This window comes from Pleurodeles waltl, chromosome 9, assembly GCF_031143425.1.
Source record: "Pleurodeles waltl isolate 20211129_DDA chromosome 9, aPleWal1.hap1.20221129, whole genome shotgun sequence".
In the NCBI taxonomy this organism is placed as follows: Eukaryota; Metazoa; Chordata; class Amphibia; order Caudata; family Salamandridae; genus Pleurodeles; species Pleurodeles waltl.
The window spans coordinates 461598520-461618554 of NC_090448.1; the positions used below are offsets into that span (position 1 = coordinate 461598520).

General features: G+C 45.2%; 1 protein-coding gene across 3 annotated transcripts in view; it reads right to left on the reverse strand.

Annotated features, from left to right (window-relative positions):
* Positions 1-20035, reverse strand: part of MARK3 (microtubule affinity regulating kinase 3) — a 383109-nt gene that overhangs the window by 107195 nt on the left and 255879 nt on the right. For all 3 annotated transcript variants that reach the window (XM_069207286.1, XM_069207285.1, XM_069207287.1), the window contains one exon: positions 15651-15754. In XM_069207286.1, the coding sequence (XP_069063387.1) occupies positions 15651-15754 (104 nt within the window). The remainder of the gene's footprint in view (positions 1-15650; positions 15755-20035) is intronic.

Genomic DNA, 20035 nt, shown 5'->3' on the forward strand with positions numbered 1-20035 from the left:
TGGTCTTGTATGGTCTTCTTGGAGTGGAAAGACTTGCAAGCCTCGCAGGTTTCTTCCCTGTGGTTTGGGGACAAACACAGATTACACACCTAGTGATGCTTGGTGTGTAGGAATTTCGAATGGCATTGAGGTCAAAATCCAAATGGAGTACGTTCCATTAGCCCTGAACTTCTCAACAACACGTGGAGTAATAGGCCAGAGACGGGCACCCCTAAGGGCGGTTAACCAACCCCCACAGCAGAAATTCGCTTAGAATGTTTTAGATACAGTATACGCAATTGAAATACAACACCGTCGTTGAGAGAGAGAGACCGAATGTAGAGTTCTGAATAGACCAAGCTGAGGAATAAGAGAGCGAGAGGAATACACAACCGAACCAGACAGCTGAGAGAAAACAATCAAACAAAGGATTCAATGCCCATGTGCACTATCAACGAGAGGGAGTCACTCAATCTTGTGACTCAAAAACATTCGTCAAAGAAAAACAACTCCGAGCCCAACTCTAGATAGACTTATGCAAAGCATGTGTATCTATAGCCACACATGCCATCAAATATGACGTTTCATACGTGTTCATCTGGCAGTGTTCCATCACTGCAGGTACAGCCTGATAGTCTGAAATGCAGCCCTTTGTATTTCTTCAGGTAATAGACTTCCACAAGGGCTTTGTAGCAGTACAACTCTCGCCCAGTGTTGTTCTCACAAGAGAGATTATCTTTCTAGCCTCACTGAGGTGTGTTGCTTGGTGGTATACCTTACTTTTGCACAACAGCTTCTATCTTTGGCTTCAGTTTATGGAGGTCTACCATACGGCAGAGTAGCACTCTTTTTGGCTGGTCGCTGCCTTGGAGCATAATGCTGCCAAAGCAATCTGACTTGCCCACTGCCTCCCATCTTTGCTACTTTAAAGTTATGCTGTCTGGCTGCACCTATGGCACATTTGTCTGCACCCAAGTATCACGACGATGCACAAGTCCCCTCTTATACTACCTGCACTTGGGAGATGCTCCGTTCACTTCATAGACCCCACACTACTTACTACCTTCCCTGTAATCTTTACAGGGAAACATGTCAGCCCCTCCACATCTGTGTTACTCTTCACTTTGCCTGTCTTCATAATGTACACTCCTTGCCTCACCACACAAGTTACAAATTATTACATGTTTATCCTATTACAGTGTGTGTGTGTGGGGGGGGGGGGGGGGGGGGGTTGCATTTTTTGTGTGCATCCTTATCAGTTTTCCTAATAAACATTGGCTCACTTCCTTCTGCTAAATTTATGGTATGCACCATTTATTTTTCTTCTGCGACTTTGCTCGCTGTGGCTCTAGTCCTCGAAACAATTCTAATTTTTATTCTGCTTTAGGGTACTTTCTTGCCCTTGGTTATGAAAAGAAATCAAAATTTCTTCTTCGCGGAGACCTGACTATATGGCCGGACAATTCTTCATTGCCCAGCACTGCCACTCTCTTAACTTTCTGCACTCTTCCACCAATATTTCTGGCCGTGCCTTGGACCCCATTTTCATCTCTTAAGGAAATTAAGTTTCTTTTACCACACCTGCATACTCTTTTGGTGGAATGACTATTTCCACATTCCTTTTAGTCTTCAATATGAACTACCTCATACTATTGCTTCACCCTGTCATAAAATCTTGCCGTCACTGTAATTTCTCACATCTCTCTCTCAGTTGGTCGACAAGCTCTCAGAGTTGAACAAGCATCTCCTCCTCTTCTGAATTTGCAGCCAGTTATAATTCCTGGGTAGCCACTGCTCTAGACTCCTTAATTCCCAGTTTGTCCTTATTGTACAAACAGAACTCTCCCCTCAGGTCCCCTGTGTTCTCCTGAGCTTACCCTGGCTAACAGATACTGCAAATCCCGTAAGGGACTTCACCATGGAGGTCCCTTTATATTCGCCTCCCTCAGTACCTTCTTGACGAGTCTTGCCAGTACAAAACCTAGCAGTCCGCTTGATTCTAACATTTCTCCGTCAAATGTCTATATCTAGTCATTGTGCTAAGTTTCACTGCTTCCTACTAGCAACAAAATTCTCATGACACTTTGCCTTTGTTGGGAGGGTATCATTCCCTGGGTCCTCATTAATTGCAGCCAAAAGGTGCTAGTAATGAGATCCTCCCAGTTTCTCTGACCCAAATGACTATCTTCTCTCCATTCCTAGGATGTCAGAAAGTAGACGTCCACTTGTTCACTCATTTGGCACCCAAATACTGAAAGCTTATTCTCAATGTGTAAATGCCTTACTCTTTTGTAAAATCGTTAAAAAAAAATAAAAAAAAAGAATATATCCTTCAACAGTAACCTGTTGCATTTCCACAGCCTTCTCCTTTAGTTGCCTAACACCAGGACAGCCTTCTGGGGATTTGGGCGTTATCTGGCCTTGAGACTTCTCAGTTAATGTATTTGTGTATATATGTCTCTCTCTGTCTGACACTCTACCAATCTATATTTTTATCTACCTATTTCTATGAGACTGTCTGTGGGCCTGTGTCTGTCTCTGTCTTTCTGCACGTCTATAGCAAGTTGTCATCATAGTTTATATGGTCCCAAAATCACTCAAAGTCAATAAAGAACATATTATAATTTACCTGTTATGTATTTTTTTTATATTGCATGTTTATTTTAGGGGAATTAGCTAGAAAAGGCTGTTGTTTTCAAAATGCAACTAGCAATGTGCATTGATTGGAATAAAACGGTTTAGGCTACCTTTCTGATCAAAACTTCCAACTGCAGATTCCTCACCCTAGAATTTTCCCCAGCTATCAGACTGGATAAAGGAAAATCTTGGGCAGTACCTCTGCAAGCCAGTAGGTGGCATTGATCAGCTCCACCACAAAAGCGCGTCCATGTCGTAGGTGACTTTGTGGGGCCCATATAAATGTCACCCTGGAGCGTGGACATCAATTCTTTTCTTTCCATGCTGTGGCTACCTCAGCCATTCTTTAACCACCTTTTTCAACTTTTTTTTTTTTTTTTAAGCTTTGATCCCAGTGTGCTAGGGACAGGTCTCTGAATAAACCCACAGGGTTTAACCCATGTGGAGAATGTCACCAACAGATGTCTAACTCTGACCCACATCTGGTTTGTCTATGGTACCTGGGGTAAAGCCACAAGGCCTGCTCAGACTAAGTCTATGAATCCAAACACCATTCACAAGTGGGCCTTGAAGCTTCTGGTGATGCAGCAGAAGAATGATCTGCACTGATCTGTCCTGCTCTTGTAGGAGATCAGAAGGCCACCCGAACAGGTGATGGTCTTCACACTCCAAGACTTCTTCCACCAAGTCAGGCAAGTCCAAGAGGCACAAGAAGTCTAAGTGTTCCTCATCTTCCCCATCCAAACACTGGGCTTCTAGGCCCTGCGGAGCCGGCATCTGGGCCCGCTCTGCACTACCCAGAGTTCAGTGGAGCCCAAGGACTGCCTGCCCAACTAAAAGTTTACGATGTCATGCACACCATCTCTGGCCCATCAGCTCTCTGGCTCTCATTTGGGTCCTATGGAGCTGAGAGGTACCCCTACTGCCTTACGGCCAGCAGGTTCTCTCCTGATGCCAGCCAGGCCCTCTGGATCTGCCACCAGATCCAGACCAATGCCATCACGGATGCCTCCTTCTACCCCAGCTCCTTTCCATTCCGACACCATCCCTGACAGCTCCTGCGCTGCTCAAAGATGAACCCATCTTTAGCCCAGACTGAACTAGTGCGGTCCATGCCCTTGCTACTCCTCAATTTATCACCCTTAGATTAGCACTTGCTTCCCGAAATGGGAGATGAAAATGAAGGGATTGATCCCCTAGAAGAGGACCCTGATGCAGGGGAAAATTGGTAAGAGGAGCTGGACGAGACCAGTGGACTGGACACCTCACAGGTTTCGGACATGCTTTCCCCTTCTGGATCTTGTGTTGGCCGCAGGAACATCCTTCACCAAAGTGATATGCAATGCATGAGAGGTCCTTCAGCTGCTTGCTGTCGATGCTAGCATTAACTTCTTGATGGAATTACCTCCCCCAGGAGCCAGTTCAGCTGAACTGCTCCTGCCCTTTAACAAGGCCCTCACCGCTATACTCCAGGAGGCTTGGGCTTAACCTCTGAAAGAGGCTCCTGTCTAGTGCATGATTGCCCAATGCCATCACCCTTGCCCAAAAATCCCAGCCTAGCCTTCCTCTCCCAGTGCCAGTGCTTTTAGCCCAAATCTGCACAATTGTTCCCCAATTGGCAATACCTTTAGTACTCCCGGAAGACCCTAGTAAATGGTACCCCAGGGACCTACGGCATGAGTATTGAAGAGGGTTCCCAAGGGCTTCAGCATGTATTGTGCTACCCTCAGGGACCCCCTCACCTAGCTCATGCAAACTGCCATTGCTGGCTGTGTCTCTTGGTGCAGGTAAAAGTGAAAACACTACATGGCACACAGCCCGTACCATATCCCACAAACACTGTATGTAGCATTTGTAAGACACCCCTATAGCAGGCCTTACAGCCCTAAGTATGAGTTTGGTGCTGGGTTCCTAAGGGTGGCACAAGTTATGCTGCAGCTCTTAAGGACCCTCTTTAGTGCCTAGGCCCTAGGTACCAGAGATGCTAAAGGGCCTGGCCACTTGGGAATCAAGTGACCAGGTGTCCGGTTTTGGGAAAGGAACGCTGGCACTGGGGACCTGGTTAGCAGAAACCCAGTGCACTTCCGTCAAAGTCGTGTCAGAAACCAGGCAAAAAGTAGAGGGTACTGCAATCAAAATCCAGCTTCCAACACAGGGGGGTTACACACCCCTCTCGACAGGATGATCTGCGAATTAGCATTCCAAGACCGTGGGCTTCAAACAGCCCAAAGCCTTCGGTATGCAAATCTGACTTCCCCCAGAGTTGAGGTGATGTCGACCTCCCTAATCCAGGGCACATTTGGCGACTGGACATGCCGGAAAATCAATACTCAGAAAGGCTTGTCCACCTTCAGGTCAGTTCCACCCCTAAGGTGAGCTACTTGATGTGGACCCCGACCCACCAGAGATTAAGCCCACCTTGAGTTTGCCAACTGTCGACTTCACGCCAACGCCTGCAGCCGCTTTGTGCAGGCTCCCCTCTACCGCAAGTGACCCGGTGCCAAAACCCAACTCCTCAGGACACCTCTGCACCCAGTGGCCTCAGCCTGAGGAGAAGAGGACCAAAAGTGTCCCTACATCCCCAAGCATCATGAGACCTGAGCCCCCTTGTTGGTTCAGCTGGACTGGTTCATCAGTCCCAGACTGCAGCATCTTTCTAACTGGACCGTTCCCCAAAGGATGACATTAGGGCACCTCTGCACCCGGATGCCCTAGTGCCTCCCGAAGTGACTTGTTGGTGCTGCCGGTGACCTTGCCCTCTACTTCGCCAAATGTATGCTATGCCTAGGAAAAAGTGGATACGTCCATTTTGCCACAACCTGGGTTTTAGGGGTTATCTGGATGCATTAAGAGTCTTGCAAACAAAGACATCTTCGCCTTTAGTTTATGGAGTTTGATATTTGTATGTAGTAGGACCTATAAGGAAAAAGAGTGGTTTGATGTTTTAAATTGAAATGAGTATGTAACTGATGTTATAAGTTTTTGGATAAGGGTGACAAATGTTTTAGACAGATTTTTGTACTATTAGTTTTACTGTTGATTTTTAATGTGAAATTGATTATGTGTTTTTATGGTTTTTAACTGAAATAAGCCTACTGACTGCTTGATTGAACAGTCCTGCAAGTCATTGCTAAGTGCTGAATGCAGTATATGTTGCTTTTTCCACAGTATAACATTAGGTCAGCCAAAGCTAAAAAGCACCTCTGTCCCCGGATGCTCCAGTGCTTCCCAAAGTGACCTGTTGGTGCTGCCTTGGACCTTGCCCTATGCTTACCTTAACTCCAGAAGAACAGTCCTGCAAGTCGTTGCTAAGTGCCAGATTGCAGTATATGTTCCTTTTCCGATAGGATAAGATTAGGGAACCAGACTGTAGGAAGCTGGCTCTTTATGTGAAACATCAATAACTAGATATACCGTGTAAAGAGTCCAAAGGTTCCCTCATGAGTGGACAGGGGTTTGCTATGCAATCCCCAAGTGATCTATTAGGAGGTAATGTGGTCGAGCAGCCTTAGGCTTAACACAGAGGAGCGCAAGACATCTACAAATACGCACAATAATCAATAAATGAGACGAACGACTCAAAGGCGATTCACAACAATTTATAAAAATAGCAAGCATCTTTATATATGTTTAGGCATCAGCGAAAAATCGGCCTGGTAAGTACATTTATAAACAAATTATTTTCACTTCATAAAGTAGACACAACAATTTTTTAGTTCTGTAATGTTATCCTACAGAAGGATGAACACATTTTGCAAGCAGGTATAGTACAATGACTTACAAGACCAATCGCCAGAAGTTAAGGTGAGTGGTGGGCAAAGCCCAAGGCAGCACCAGCAGTACACCATCAGCGGCACAAGAGCGGCCAGGTGCAAAACAGCGTCAGGTGCCCAATGCGTTTCAATGGAGTTCGGTCCCTGCAGAAAAAGGCTGCCAGCTCTGGTAGGAAGCCAGTCGGGCTGAACCAACAGTGAGGCTCAGGCTGAACCAACAGTGAGGCTCAGGCTGAACCAACAGTGAGGCTCAGGCTGAACCAACAGTGAGGCTCAGGGCTCACGATGCTTGGGTACAGGGTGACACCTTTGGTCCTCTTCTCCATAGCCCAGGGGCAACATGTGCAGAGGTCTACAGGTGTCGGGTTTACCAGAGAGGTCGCAGCAGAGGGGGTCTGCGTGCAGAGGCTGTAGGCATCACCAGGGGGTCCAGGAGGGGTGAAACCACGATAGACTCAAACTCTGGAGGTTTGGGGGTGACCTTGTTAGCACAGGCAGCGCACTTCAACTCAGGTCAGAGGCGATGGGTGCAGTAGTGGCTTTGGGTGTTGGGTTTTGGAGGTCCTTTCTTTGGAGTTTGTAGGAGAACAGGTCAGTTGTTTACAGGAGGTCTTGGGTCTTTATCAAAGGCAAGCAGTCCGCATGGGCTTCTGGAGTCAACAGCTGCAGGACGAGTCAACTTTTATGCAGTTTTCGACGAGGAACGCAGACAGCCAGTGGGGTTGGAACCAGACCAGGTCAACTACTACTTCTCTCCTTTCGTGGCTCTTCAGTGTCCTTGGTCTTCTTAGGTTGTCAGGATCTGCTTCTCTGGTGCTAGGGGCACCCCTAAATACAAAATTTAGTGGTGTTAGGGGGAGTGTAGGGTGGTAACCAATAATGGCACACGCAAGGGTATTGCTCATCAAAAGTTCAGCGTCAGCTTGGACTCCGGAACATTTGCTGAGCAATACCCTTGCGCGTGCATTGGGAGGCATCGTCTGTCATTGGGAGCAGTCTGACACATCACGGTTGCCTATAAAGGCACCACCCAGGCATGCGTACGTCAGTACTTTTCCACAAATGTCCACACCAGAAGCGCAGAGCCATAGAAAGAAATAACAGTTTTGTTTGTGCTTAAACGCTAGGGCCCTGAAAGGGACAATCCTTAACTCCGGGAAATGAGGTTGCAGAGCGGGGAGCCATGGGTGGATTTAAGGAATCTGCAGCTAGATGGAGTTTCTACCAGATAATGCGCTACAGAAGGTAAATAACTTGTTCATCAGATAGAGACCTCTAGCTGCAGATTCCTTACCTTTAGAAAACATACCCAAGCCATAAGCTCCTGGCAGTGGGATACAGACAAACTGTCCTCAATCTAAAAAGTCCTGCAGGTCTGAAGGGACAAAGTGCCCATCTCTGAAAACCTTAGTGTCCACGCATCAGTGTTTGGCAAACGTGTGCAGAGACCCCCACGTTGCAGCCAGACAGATGTCTAGGACTGGTACACCTCTTGCTAATGCAGTGGTTTTCTGCCTTGCCCCTGGTGGAATGAGCCCTCAGGAGGCTACTTTTTTGGCCAGAGCATATCAGATTTTTATGAGGCAACGACTTCTTGACAAACTGTCCACAACCCCACACTGCCCATCGCACAAGGGTATTCCTCAGCAAAAGTTCTGTAATCAAAGCTGATGCCTGGAAATTCTAAATGGAAGGAATCTGCAGCTAGAAATATATATATATACCCAATAGACATCTGTTTGTGACATGTAGTGCTGCCGATTCACATGCTTTGCATAAGTCTGCCATCTAGTGTTGGGCTCAGAGTGTTACAAGCTGTTTTTCTTTGAAGAAGCTTTTTCAAGTAACGACATCAAGGGACTCCTCCTCTTGGTGATAGTGCGCATGGGGATCGAGTCCTTTGTTAGATTGTTTTCCTGGAGGAGAGTGAAGTAAAGAGTGAAGAGATAGATAGATAGATAGATAGATAGATAGATAGATAGATAGATAGATAGATAGATAGGAGTAAGAAAAGAAGATGTCCATGCAGTGTATGTACATATTTACATAAAGAAAATAGAACGGCTACAGGCTTCCGGGGGGAGGAGGGAGGGCGCATGTGAATCTACAGCACTACATGTACATGCTATGAACAGATGTCTACTGGGTAAGAAACATTTTCCGTTCAATGGCATGTGTAGCTGCAGATACACATGCTTTGCATAGACTGAAAAGCAGTCCCCTCCCAAAATAAGCGTTGACTAGCCTGTAGGAGTTGGAGTAGTTTGAAATAGTGTTTTAAGCACTGCTTGACCACCATTTGCTTGTTGGTGGGATAACACTTTAACACAGTAGTGTTTGGTAAATGTGTGTGGTGTGGACCATGTGGCTGCTTTGCATATATCTGCCATTGGTATATTTCCTAAGGATGCCATTTAAGCTCCTTTCTTTCTAGTAGAATGTGCTTTAGGAGTTACTAATAGCTATAGTTTAGCCTTAAGATAGCAAGTCTGAATACACTTTACTATCCATCTGGTTAATCCTTTTTTGAAATAGGATTACCCTTAGGAGGTTGTTGAAAAGCCACAAAACGTTATTTAGATTTTCTGAACTCTTTTGTTGTATTTACATAATACATGAGAGCTCTTTTAACATCCAGAGTGTGAAGAGCTCTTTCAGCAACCGAATGTGTCTGTGGAAAGAAGAGTGGCAATTCCACTGACTGATTAATGTGAAGTGATGAAACTACTTAAGGTAGGAATTTTGGGTTTGTCCTACAAACTATTTCAGTGAGTGCCGGAATTTCACGAACTCTCCTTAAGGAAGTAAATGCTTCTAGGAAAGCAACATTCCATGAGATAAATTGAAGAGAGCAAGAATGCATGGGTTCAAATGGTGGACCCATAAGTCTTGTGAGCATGATGTTAAGATTCCAGGCAGGAGCTGGTAGAGCTCAAGGTGGAATAATTCTTTTAAGGCCCTCCATAAAAGTTTTTTTTAACAGGAATCCTAAACAGAGAAGTATGCTGTCTGTTTTGGAGGTAAGGTGCTATAGCTGTTAAATGGACTTTAATAGAAGAATATGCAAGATTTGCTTTTTGTAAATGAAGCAAATAGACAATATCCTGTACCGACGCTTAAAGTGGGTTGTTTTTGGGTTGACAGTAATATATAAAACGTTTCCATTTAGCTGCAAAACACTGTCTAGTTGTAGGTTTGCTTGCTTTCTTTAGAATATCCATACATTCAGATGGAAGCTGTAAATAGCCGAATTCTATGACCTCAGGAGCCAAACTGCCAGGTTGAGCATACTGGGATTGGGATGCCTGATTTGACCTTTGGTCTGGGTCAATAGGTCTGGTCTCTTTGGCAGTCTGTGATGTGGTACTACAGACAGATCCAACAGTGTTGAGTACCAGTGTTGACGTGCCCACGTGGGAGCTAGGAGTATCATAGTGAGGGAGGTGTGACAGATCTTGTTGACCAGAAATGGAATTAATGGGAGAGGTGGAAAAGCGTAAGCAAATATCCCTGACCAATTGATCCACAGAGCATTGCCCTTGGATTGAGGGTGTGGGTACCTGGATGCGAGGTTTGGGCATTTTGCATTTTCGCTTGCGGCAAAGAGGTCTAGGTCTGAGGTTCCCAACATTTGGAAGTATTGTTGAATCACTTGTGCGTGAATCTCCCATTGTGTACTTGTTGCTGTGTCCTGCTAAAGAGGTCCGCTTGTTGACTGTATTTCTCTGGAATATACTCTGCTAGTAGTTGGATGTGATTGTTAATTGCCCATTTCCAAACTGTCTGTGCTAAAAGGAACAATTGAGATGAGTGTCTCCCCGACCCCCTCCCCCCACCACCCCCTCCCAACCCTGTTTTTGCAGATAACACATTGTGGCCATGTTGTCTGTCCTTATTAACACTGTCTTGTGTTCGAAAAGCTTTGAGTACTAGGAACACTGCTAGTAACTGCAAATGGTTTATGTGATAAGTTTGTTGAATTGAGTCCCATTCCCCTTGTATGGTGAGGTTGTTGAGATGGGCTCCCCAACCTATCACTGATGCATCTGTTGATGATACTCTGTGGCACAGGGTCCTGAAAGGGCTGCCCTTTTATTAAGTTGGTGTGATTCCACCATTGCCGAGAGTGATAAGTCGCGAGGTCCAACAACACTAGATCCTGAATATGACCCTGTGCCTGAGACCATTGTTGCAAAAGACACTGCTGTAGTGGTCTCATGTGTAGGCGTGCATCGGGTACTATTGCTATAATGAAGCCACCATTCACAATAGTTTCATGATCAACTTCACTGTGTAAGTGCGGTTGTATTGCAGTTGAGATATGAGATCGTGAAAAGCTTGAATTCCAACTGGGTTTGGGTATGCTAATGCTGACTGAGTGTTCAGAATTGCTCCTAGATACGGTTGTATTTGGTCTGGCTGCAGGTGAGATTTTTGATAATTGATTGTGAATTCTAGGTTGTGTAGGGTGTCTACTTTATACTGTGTATGCTGTTGACAGGTTTGAATTGTACGGGCTTTTATGAGCCAGTCGTCCAGATACGGAAAGACATTTATGTGTTGTCTTCTGAGGAATGCTGCAACCACTGCCAGGCATTTGGTGACTACCCTTGGTCCTGTTGTTACTCCAAAGGGTAGTACACTGAATTGGTAGTGCTTCCCTGCTATAACAAATCTTAGAAAAAAATGTGCTGGATGTATGGGAATGTGGAAAAAATCATCTTTTAGATCTAATGCTGTCATGTAATCTTGTTTCTGTAGCAGGGGAATCATGTCTTGTAGAGTGACCATGTGAAAGTGTTCTGATAGAATGTACTGATTGAGGGGTCTGAGATCTAAGATTGGTCTGAGAGTACCATCTTTCTTTGCTCTAAGGAAGAATAGTGAATACACTCCCGATCCTGGTTGGGGATATAGGTACAATCTCTATGGCACCTTGGAGTAGTAGTGATTGTGCCTCCTGTTTTAATAAATTGAGATGTTCCAGAGTTTGTGCAAGCAAGGGGGAATGTGTGGTGGAGTAGAGATAAGTTCTAGGCAATAACCATGTTGGATAATTGATAGAACCCATTGATCTGAAGTAATGTTGTGCCATTGTGGGTAAAACATTTCCATTCTTCCTCCCGCAGGAGATGTGTGCTGTGTGGGGATCTGTAAAAAGTCATTATCTGGTTGAGGTGGAAGAACCTCTTGGAGCGGTTGACTTACCTTTCCTTCAATAATTATTCCCTCTGAAAGATCCTCGGTTGTAAAAATGTGGCCCTTGTTTCTGTCGGGATGTGGATGGCTGAGATTGGTGGTTTGAAACCACCCCTAAACTACGGTCTGTGAAAAGTGTAGTGAAAGGGCACCCACAGCTTTAGCTGTATCAGAGTACTTTTTCAGCTATTCTATTGAGGTACCAACCTCTGGGCCCAAATAAGTGTTGCTTATCAAAGGGCATTTTCCACATGAGTGTTGTATTTCTGGCTTAAACCCTGAAACACTTAACCATGTGTCCCTTCTAATGAAGGCACTGGTGTTGATACCCGTTGCTGCTGTATCTGCTGCATCTATAGCAGATCTGATTTGATTATTGGAAACGGCCTTCCCTTCCGCTACTATCTGTTGTGCCCTTCTCTGGAGGAAAGTACTGTAAAATCTTTCATTTGGTCCCAATGAGCCCTATCGTCTCTTGCCAAAAGTGCTTGAAAGTTTGCAATCCTTCCATGGTTAGCAGCTTGAGTTGCTACTCGCTTTCCGGCTGCGTCAAATTTACAACTTTCCTTGTCTGAGGAGGAGCATCCCCTTTAGAATGGCTATTTGCTCTCTTTTTTGAAGCACTGACTATAGAGTCAGGTGGTAACTGAGCTCTCATAAAAACTGGATCAGAGGGTGCAGGTTTATACTTTTTATCTACCCTTGGTGTAATAATTCTAGATTCTACAGGTTCTTTGAAAATGTCTTCTGCATGTTTAAGCATGCCTGGGAGCAAAGGGAGACACTGATCCTCCTTATGAGTAGATGTTAGGGTATCAAATAAAAAAATCATCCTCAATGGGATCTGTATGTAATTGTACCTTATGATACGCAGCTGCCCTAGCTATAACCTGATTGTAAGCAGTGGTATCTTCAGGGGGAGATGGCCTTGCGGGGTACAAATCAGGATCATTAGGAGGGATGGGATCTGTATCATAAGTCCCAAGGATCTATATCCTGTTGTGTCATATAAATCATCCCCATGTGTTGAGACAGGGGATTGTGGAGAACATTGTGTAGGTGAAGGTGGTGGTGGAGAAACAGGAAGCAAAGGAGAATGTGGTGGTGAAGGCTGTTGTGGTGCCTTTGGTTTCTCCTTTTGTTTAAATATTTTAGCAGGTGGAGGCCCAGTTTCTAAAGTTTCTTGGAAAGTCAATTTTCTTTTGATTGATGGAGAAGGATAGGCTATGATTCTTCCCGTGTCCTTATGTATATGGAATTTTCGCTGTTTAGCGTCCATTACTTCCAATATGGACCTTATTTCTGAAGTCTCCTCAGTAGCTGGAGCATATTTTCCACTCAGAAGTTTCAGCTCCAAAAGTCTGGATATCGAATGTTTGAGTCGGGCTGAAAATGTCAGCTCCGAAAGTGTTATTTTTTTTGGCTCTGAGGTGGAAGTCTTAGATTTTCAGCTCGATCCCAAACAGGTATTGCAAGCTGTTTGGTTAGTGCCAAATGCACTTTGGCCTTTTGTTTTGGCGCCAAACCCAAGGGTTGGTCATCCGATTGTATTTTTCGAGTCTGACCATGGCTGGCATGCCGTGGAGGACCCAAGACCAGTGCTGAAGTCTTTTTGATTGTCTTTTGGTGATGGGAAGGGGCTGATGTAATCACCTACTGCGCCAGTGGGATGGATTAGCTGTCGACATCGGAATTTCGATCCCAATTAGAGTCTGTAATGGAAAAAGTAGAATGATGTGCCAATTCCTCTTGTGCTTGGTCTTCTCTGAAGATGTCGGGCGTTTGTTCCGACGACTTGGACGCCATCCCCAACCGACGTGCTCTTCGATCCCTTAGTCTTCTTTGAACGAAAGGATCGTCAAGCGTCACAGTTCTGTTCTCTGTGATATGGAGAGAGACAGAGATAGCACACGAGTGTTGATCAGTATATGGAAACTTTGCGTGACACCGAGGGCAAAAGCGAAACTGTGTCCGTTCCATCAGCCTAACATTATTCGACTCGCACGCGTCAAAGTAGGCCCAAGAAGGGAGAGGTCACTCCTAAGGGGCGTGTAATCGACCCCGACGATTACAATCGTATCGAACTTAAGATTGGAAAACCCGATCAAGAACTAAACCGACGTTTATAGAAAAGAAGAGAGAAGTTCAGACAGTACTGAACCGAGATCTACCAGAGCGAGAGGAAACACGTACGAACCAGATGGCAGAAAGAAAACAATCTAAGAAAGGACTTGATGCCCATGCGCACCATCACCGAGAAGAGTCACTAGATCTCGTAATTCGAAAACCTTCTTTGAAGAAAAACAACTTAGTATGTGAAGCTACGCATGCCATCGAACATATATATACATATGAGAGAAAGAAAAAAATAGTTAAGAAGTGAGCTAAGGCTCTGGCCCAAATGCATAAAATCACTCAAATTTGCCAGTTATGATTATAAATGAGCACAACACACAATATAACCCCTGCCATGCATGATGTTCACCTGTTACCTGATTTTATGTGTCTGTCGCATTGGCAAATGTGTTTTGTGCATGGCGGGTACTGCGAGTTATATTTTGTGTTGTGTGCATTTATTACCATAACTGGTGAAAGTGAGTAGGTTTAGGCCAGAACCATAACTCAGTTGTTAACTGTTTTTCCAGTGCATTCCCTAGGTTTTTTTCTTTTATGATGCACTTAATTTTCAGCCTCCGTGTTGCACCACCCTTCGTATTCCAACCTTTCGCTGCCTGCGTCCTTTGACCCTGTCCAACAGGGGTTGGGCACAGAGCCTGACCTGAGCTAGACCCTGCTCCTAAACAGTAGGGGGCAATGCACAGCACTGGTTGGGCATAGGACCAGGCCTGCAGTTTGGCTTTGTTTTTTCATTTTAATCACTACAAGAAACTCGCAAGTCCACTCAGACTCACAAGTTGATTGCTGAAAACAATGTTTTTTCCAATGGAGTGCCCTATATTCTCCACAGCTTTTGGTACCTCTCACCACTGCCCTGCAGTAAACCACCTTTGGGGTTGACCCTTCATGGTTGTGAAAGTTTTTTTTTTCCTCACAGCATGAAATTTGAGTCACCACTGACTCGAGCTTCAAGGTAGCGGGAAAAAAAAATTCCAGTCACTTTTTGCAAAAAATCTAAAAAATTAAAATAAATAATCTAAATGTGATTAATAGGACTGGCTTGCAAGCTACACTGGCAGACATATAGAATAGTGTTAACCCTCTAAATCCTTCTAGGTACCTTTCTGAAATGTGAATATCTGAAAAACTACTGAACAGATTTATACCAAAATCAAAAAAAGTGTGATTTACTATTAAAGTTCTACTTTCTGGCCAAGTTTGATGTAACTGCATTCACCGGATTTTCCCTTTCATTCAGCAAACTTTCCTATGAGAGTTAAAATGTGGAAATATATACTTTTCACCCCCAACACTGTCTTTAACTTTATTCCCATGGACTGATCTTGACGAATCTTAGCTAACTTAGTTAGCAAACTGCCCAGTTTAGTGCAAATCTGTCCACGGAGTCAAAGTTATAGACAACTCTTAAAAAAAAAAATGCCTTCTCACTGTAAAGTGCAACTGAACCATAAGTACACAGTGGCTATATAAATAAATAAGTTGAGTGCATAGGGCTGATGCCACAATGTCTTCATAAAATTATGAGTATTTTTAAAGTTAATTTCACCTCTGGGCCTTTTGGCACTGAAACATGTTTGTTGCTAGCAAAAGGTACTCATTTTACCAGCCATGGAAGGATTAAAGGCAGAGTGCCAAAGTAGTGGGGACATAAGTGGTATACCAGTAATGGGGCAGCAAACAGGTCGAAGGCTAACGGTGATCAGAACAAGCTCTTAAACCAGTTCTCAAGTATGGTCACAAACACAGCCTACCCTGTCAATAAAGCAAAGGAGTAAACACAACTTTTTTTGATTTTAACAATCTATGCCTTTCTATCCAACTCAAATAAACAATATGTCTCCAATCTTAATAGTCCTAATAATTGGATACTCTAACACTCTAGGAGCAGACACAAAAGACAAAATTGAAAAACAATTTTCATACCTTTTGTCGTTCCCATTTTGAATAACAGAATGTCGGTCTGTAGCTAGCCGTTCATTACAAACATATGTATTTCGACGTATCATTCCACCAGAGGTAGCATTATTCTGCATTAGAAACAAAAACAATTACTACCTATGAGATAATTATAATCACTTCTATAATCCCTTTTCTGTTTGAATGTAACAAGTTTTTATTTTATGTTAAAAGTAAAAGGTTTGAGTGATTATTAATCATAAATATGTTTCAAAACCCATGCACTTACCAAACCATTCTTCCAAAAGATCAAGGGAATGGGGTATCTTATCAAATCATGATAATTCCTGACAAACTGCTAGCCTGAATTAATTTTTTTTAAAACAGATATTCAAATCTGAAGTGATCTGCAATCGTTCTGGTCCAAAACACTAAAGGACATTTGTTTCTAGTTAGGACATTGCTTCGTATTAAAAATGGATTGCTGAATTGTTTGACTGTGTCAGAAGCTGGATCTGTATATACTATATCAAAATTAGAGATAGTGTGCACAGATTCCAGGGGTTCCCCAAAGGCTTAACAGAGGCTAAAGTCGATAATACTAATGCTCTCTTTTGTGGTAGTGTGGTTGAGCAGTTAGGCTTATCCAAGGGTAGTACAAAGCATTTGTTGTATACACACAGGCAATAAAGGAAGCACAAACTAAATGGCTAGCTCCAGGTCAATGGTTTTTATATAGCAAAATTATACTTTGTTACTTTATTTGTAGAACCACAAGATTCAAGTTGCAGCTAAGTACATTTGCAAGTAAGCATCCAACATGTGTATCAATTCCACTTTGTTTCAATTTGGCAAGCTGAATGGTTTTCAAGAAAACAGCAAATATTTGTTTTTAAAAGTTGACAGGCAATTTTCAGAAACAGTTCGGGGGGGTGGGGGGGGGGTTATTACAGTTCTGAGGTAAGTACAAGACTTACAGTTCCAGTCTGTTGGAAGCCGGTCGGTGTGAGGTGGGTACCCAAGGTACTTACACCTTATACCAGGTCCAGGTATCCTGTCTCAGTAAAGTGTAGGCAGAGTCTAGAAGCCAGGCTCTCTAGAGGCAGCTGTGGATGAGCAGCCAAGGCTTATCTAGGAGACATGCAAAGCTCATGCAATACCACTGTAGTCACACAAGACTTACACACATGAAAGAAAATGGCTGTGCAAAAATAAAGGTACTTTATTATAGGAACAATACCACAAAATAATAAAAGGGCAATTGTCCAAAGGGAGGCTAGTAACACTAAATATATACACTAGTAATCAGAAACAGGCATAGAAAAGGTTAGAAAACAGTGCAAATAGCAATAACGAATAGTGACTCTAGGGGGAGCCCAAACTATATACTAAAACGAAAAATGGAATGCGAACATAGGGCCCCAACCTAGGTAAGAGGAATGTGTAGAGGGGAGCTGGGAGTACTGGAAAACCACAGAGGTAAGTAGCACAGTGACCAGGAATGCAGGAGTAAATCAAGGGATTTTCCCCAAACCACCCAACAGGAGGAAAAAGAAGACACCCAGACAACACTGAAAGAAACCAGTAATGGATTCCTGAAAAAGAAGACTTGTGGAGAGAAAGGACCAAGTCCAAAAGTCGCAGTGGAGCCCTAGAAGAGTAGGAGCTACTACCCACCCAGCTGTACTTGCAGAAGTTGGTCGACAGTGAGGAAGAACAGGACAGCACTGTAGCCCTGGAGCCGGTGAAGAGTTCCTGATGGATGCAGAAGATGTCCCACGCTGGAGTGAAGATTGTAGGCGGTTGTCGGTGCAGGAATTCCACCAACAAGACAAAGGCAAACTCACGGTTAGAGGAAAAGTGGTGCTGCCAAGGACCAGCAAGGCCCAGGAGGACTCAACTGTGGGGTTTAGTCACAGCAGACCCTCGGCATCGCAGAGAGTCCACAGGAGCAGAGGCAGCGCTCACAGGAGTCCCATAGGACGGGGACACAGAAGTCGCAGAAGGAGTCCATGCAGCACTACAGAAAGAGATCCCACGCCACAGGAGAACCATGCAAAGGGCTGAGCGTCGCAGGAAGGAGTGCTGGGGCCCTTAGCTAAGCGTCACCTGAAGATCCCTTGGAGGAGATGTAAACAAGTCTTGGCATCTGCAAGAGACGCGGTCATAGAGGTACTGTCCTGCGTGGGAAGGCAAAGGCTTAACGCCACCAAAGTTGGGCAGCTAGGAAGGGAGGACCAAGAGGACTACTCTGGACCACCATCTGTCATGCAGGATCCACACAGCTCAAGATGAAGGGAGATCCACGCTGCCGGTCGACATTTGCAGCAGGTGCCTGCGGATGCAAGGGAGTGACTCCACTCCAAGGGAGATTCCTTCTTGTGCTGGCTACAGAGTTGCTGTCTTCTGAAGAGTCACAGCCGAGGAAATGTTGCAAAGCTGGCAGGAGCCGTGGAAACAAAGTTTTACAAGAGTCCTCTTCGTTGATTGAAGCATTGTTGGCTCCTGGAGGGTCAAGTCGCTGTTCCAGTGGCCAGAAGTCGAAGTGGAGGTTGCAAAGGAATCCTTCTTGAGTCTTACAAGACAAATCTGAGGACCTATCCAAGAGAGAGACCCTAAGTAGCCCTGAAAGGGGGATTGGTCACCTAGCCAGGTAAGCACCTATCAGGAGGGGGCTCTCATGTTACCTGCCTGGACTGGCCACTTAGATGATACCAGAGTTCCCTGCCAACCTTGGAACCAAGATGGCAGAATCCAGGGACCCTCTGGAGGAGCTCTGAGCACCACCCAGTGGTCATTCCCCTTTTCTCTGTCCACTTTCGCGCCAGAGGAAGGACTGGGGGTCCCTGAACTGGTGTTGTCTAGCTTATGCACGAAGAACACCAACTGTGCCCTTCAAAGCAGTGGCTTGGGGAGTCTACCCATCCCAAGCCAGTCACACCTATTTCCAAAGGGAGCAGGTGTTACCTGCCTCTCCCAAAGTAAATCCTTTGTTCTGCCTTCCTGGGCTAGATCAGATCAAGCAGCGGGAGGGCAGAAAACTCTGAGGGGTGGCAACAGCTTGGGCTGCCTGGAAGACCCTAGAAGACTGGTGGTAGCAATGTTGGGGGACCTCGAAGGAGCCCCCAGAGTGTATGGAATCATACTTCCAATACTATGCAACAGTATTGGAGTACGGTTCCGACATGTTTGATACCACACATGCCCAGGTTCGGAGTCACCATTATGTAGCTGGACATAGGTAGTGACCCATGTCCAGTACACGTGTAAAATGGCATCCCCGGACTCAAAGTCAAGGAAATGGATCTGGAGTTTGTGGGGGCTCCTCTGCTAGTGCAGGGGTGCACTCACACACAGGCACCTGCACCCTACCCTCTGGGCTGAGAGGGCCCACTATAGGGGTGACATAGTGAGTGACCTGTAGTGAACACGGGTGCATGCACCTGTTTCACGCAGGCTGCAGTAGCAGGCCTGCAGAACCCTTTGCCTGGACTCCCTATGGGTGGCAGAATAACTGCTGCAGCCCATAGGGATCCCCTGGAACCCTAATGCCCTGGGTACCTATGTACCATATACTAGGAGGAAGGGATTCAGTGGGAATAACCACTGGGTTCCTGATTAGCAGGAACCCGGTGGACAGTCCAACACACTGACAACAGGAAGAAAATGGGGGTAACCATGCCAAGAAAGAGGTCACTTCCCTACACAGTCTCCAGGGGTTAGGATGTCCACAGGTTGGGGTTCAACTTAACCCCAAACACCCACCACCAGCAACATGGGGTTGGCCGGGTGCAGAGTTCAAAGATGATGCAGGATTTAAAATGGTGTCCTATGGAGACTGGGGACACTCGTAATCTGGCCTGCTTGAAGTTCAGTACCTGGGTCTGCGGAGGACAGCACGGGGGGGGTATGGTGGTGCCACAGGTCAGTACCAAACACACACCCTCAGCGGCACAGGGGCAGCCGGGTGAGGGTGCATACTGAAAGAGTCGGCTCCCAATGCTTTTCAATAGGGGGACCGCAAGATTCACAAAGATGGTGCAGGCTAGACATTCTTAGGGTCTAAGAATGTGTCTAAGAACGTGTCTAAGAATGGACTTATCGAAAAGAAATATATGAGACACTGTTCCAACCAGAAAGAGCGGAAACTAATGGCGGGGGTCCTAAATTCTAGGAGCAAGAAACCTCACACATCCATAGGATGTCATGCTTCATCATCGGAACTGCTCCTCGTCAGACATTGCAGTGCCGGTCTGACGAGGAGCAGTTCTGATGATGAAGCATGACATCCTATGGATGTGTGAGGTTTCTTGCTCCTAGAATTTAGGACCCCCGCCATTAGTTTCCGCTCTTTCTGGTTGGAACAGTGTATCATATATTTCTTGACGTTTCCATTGGGAGGACATACACTG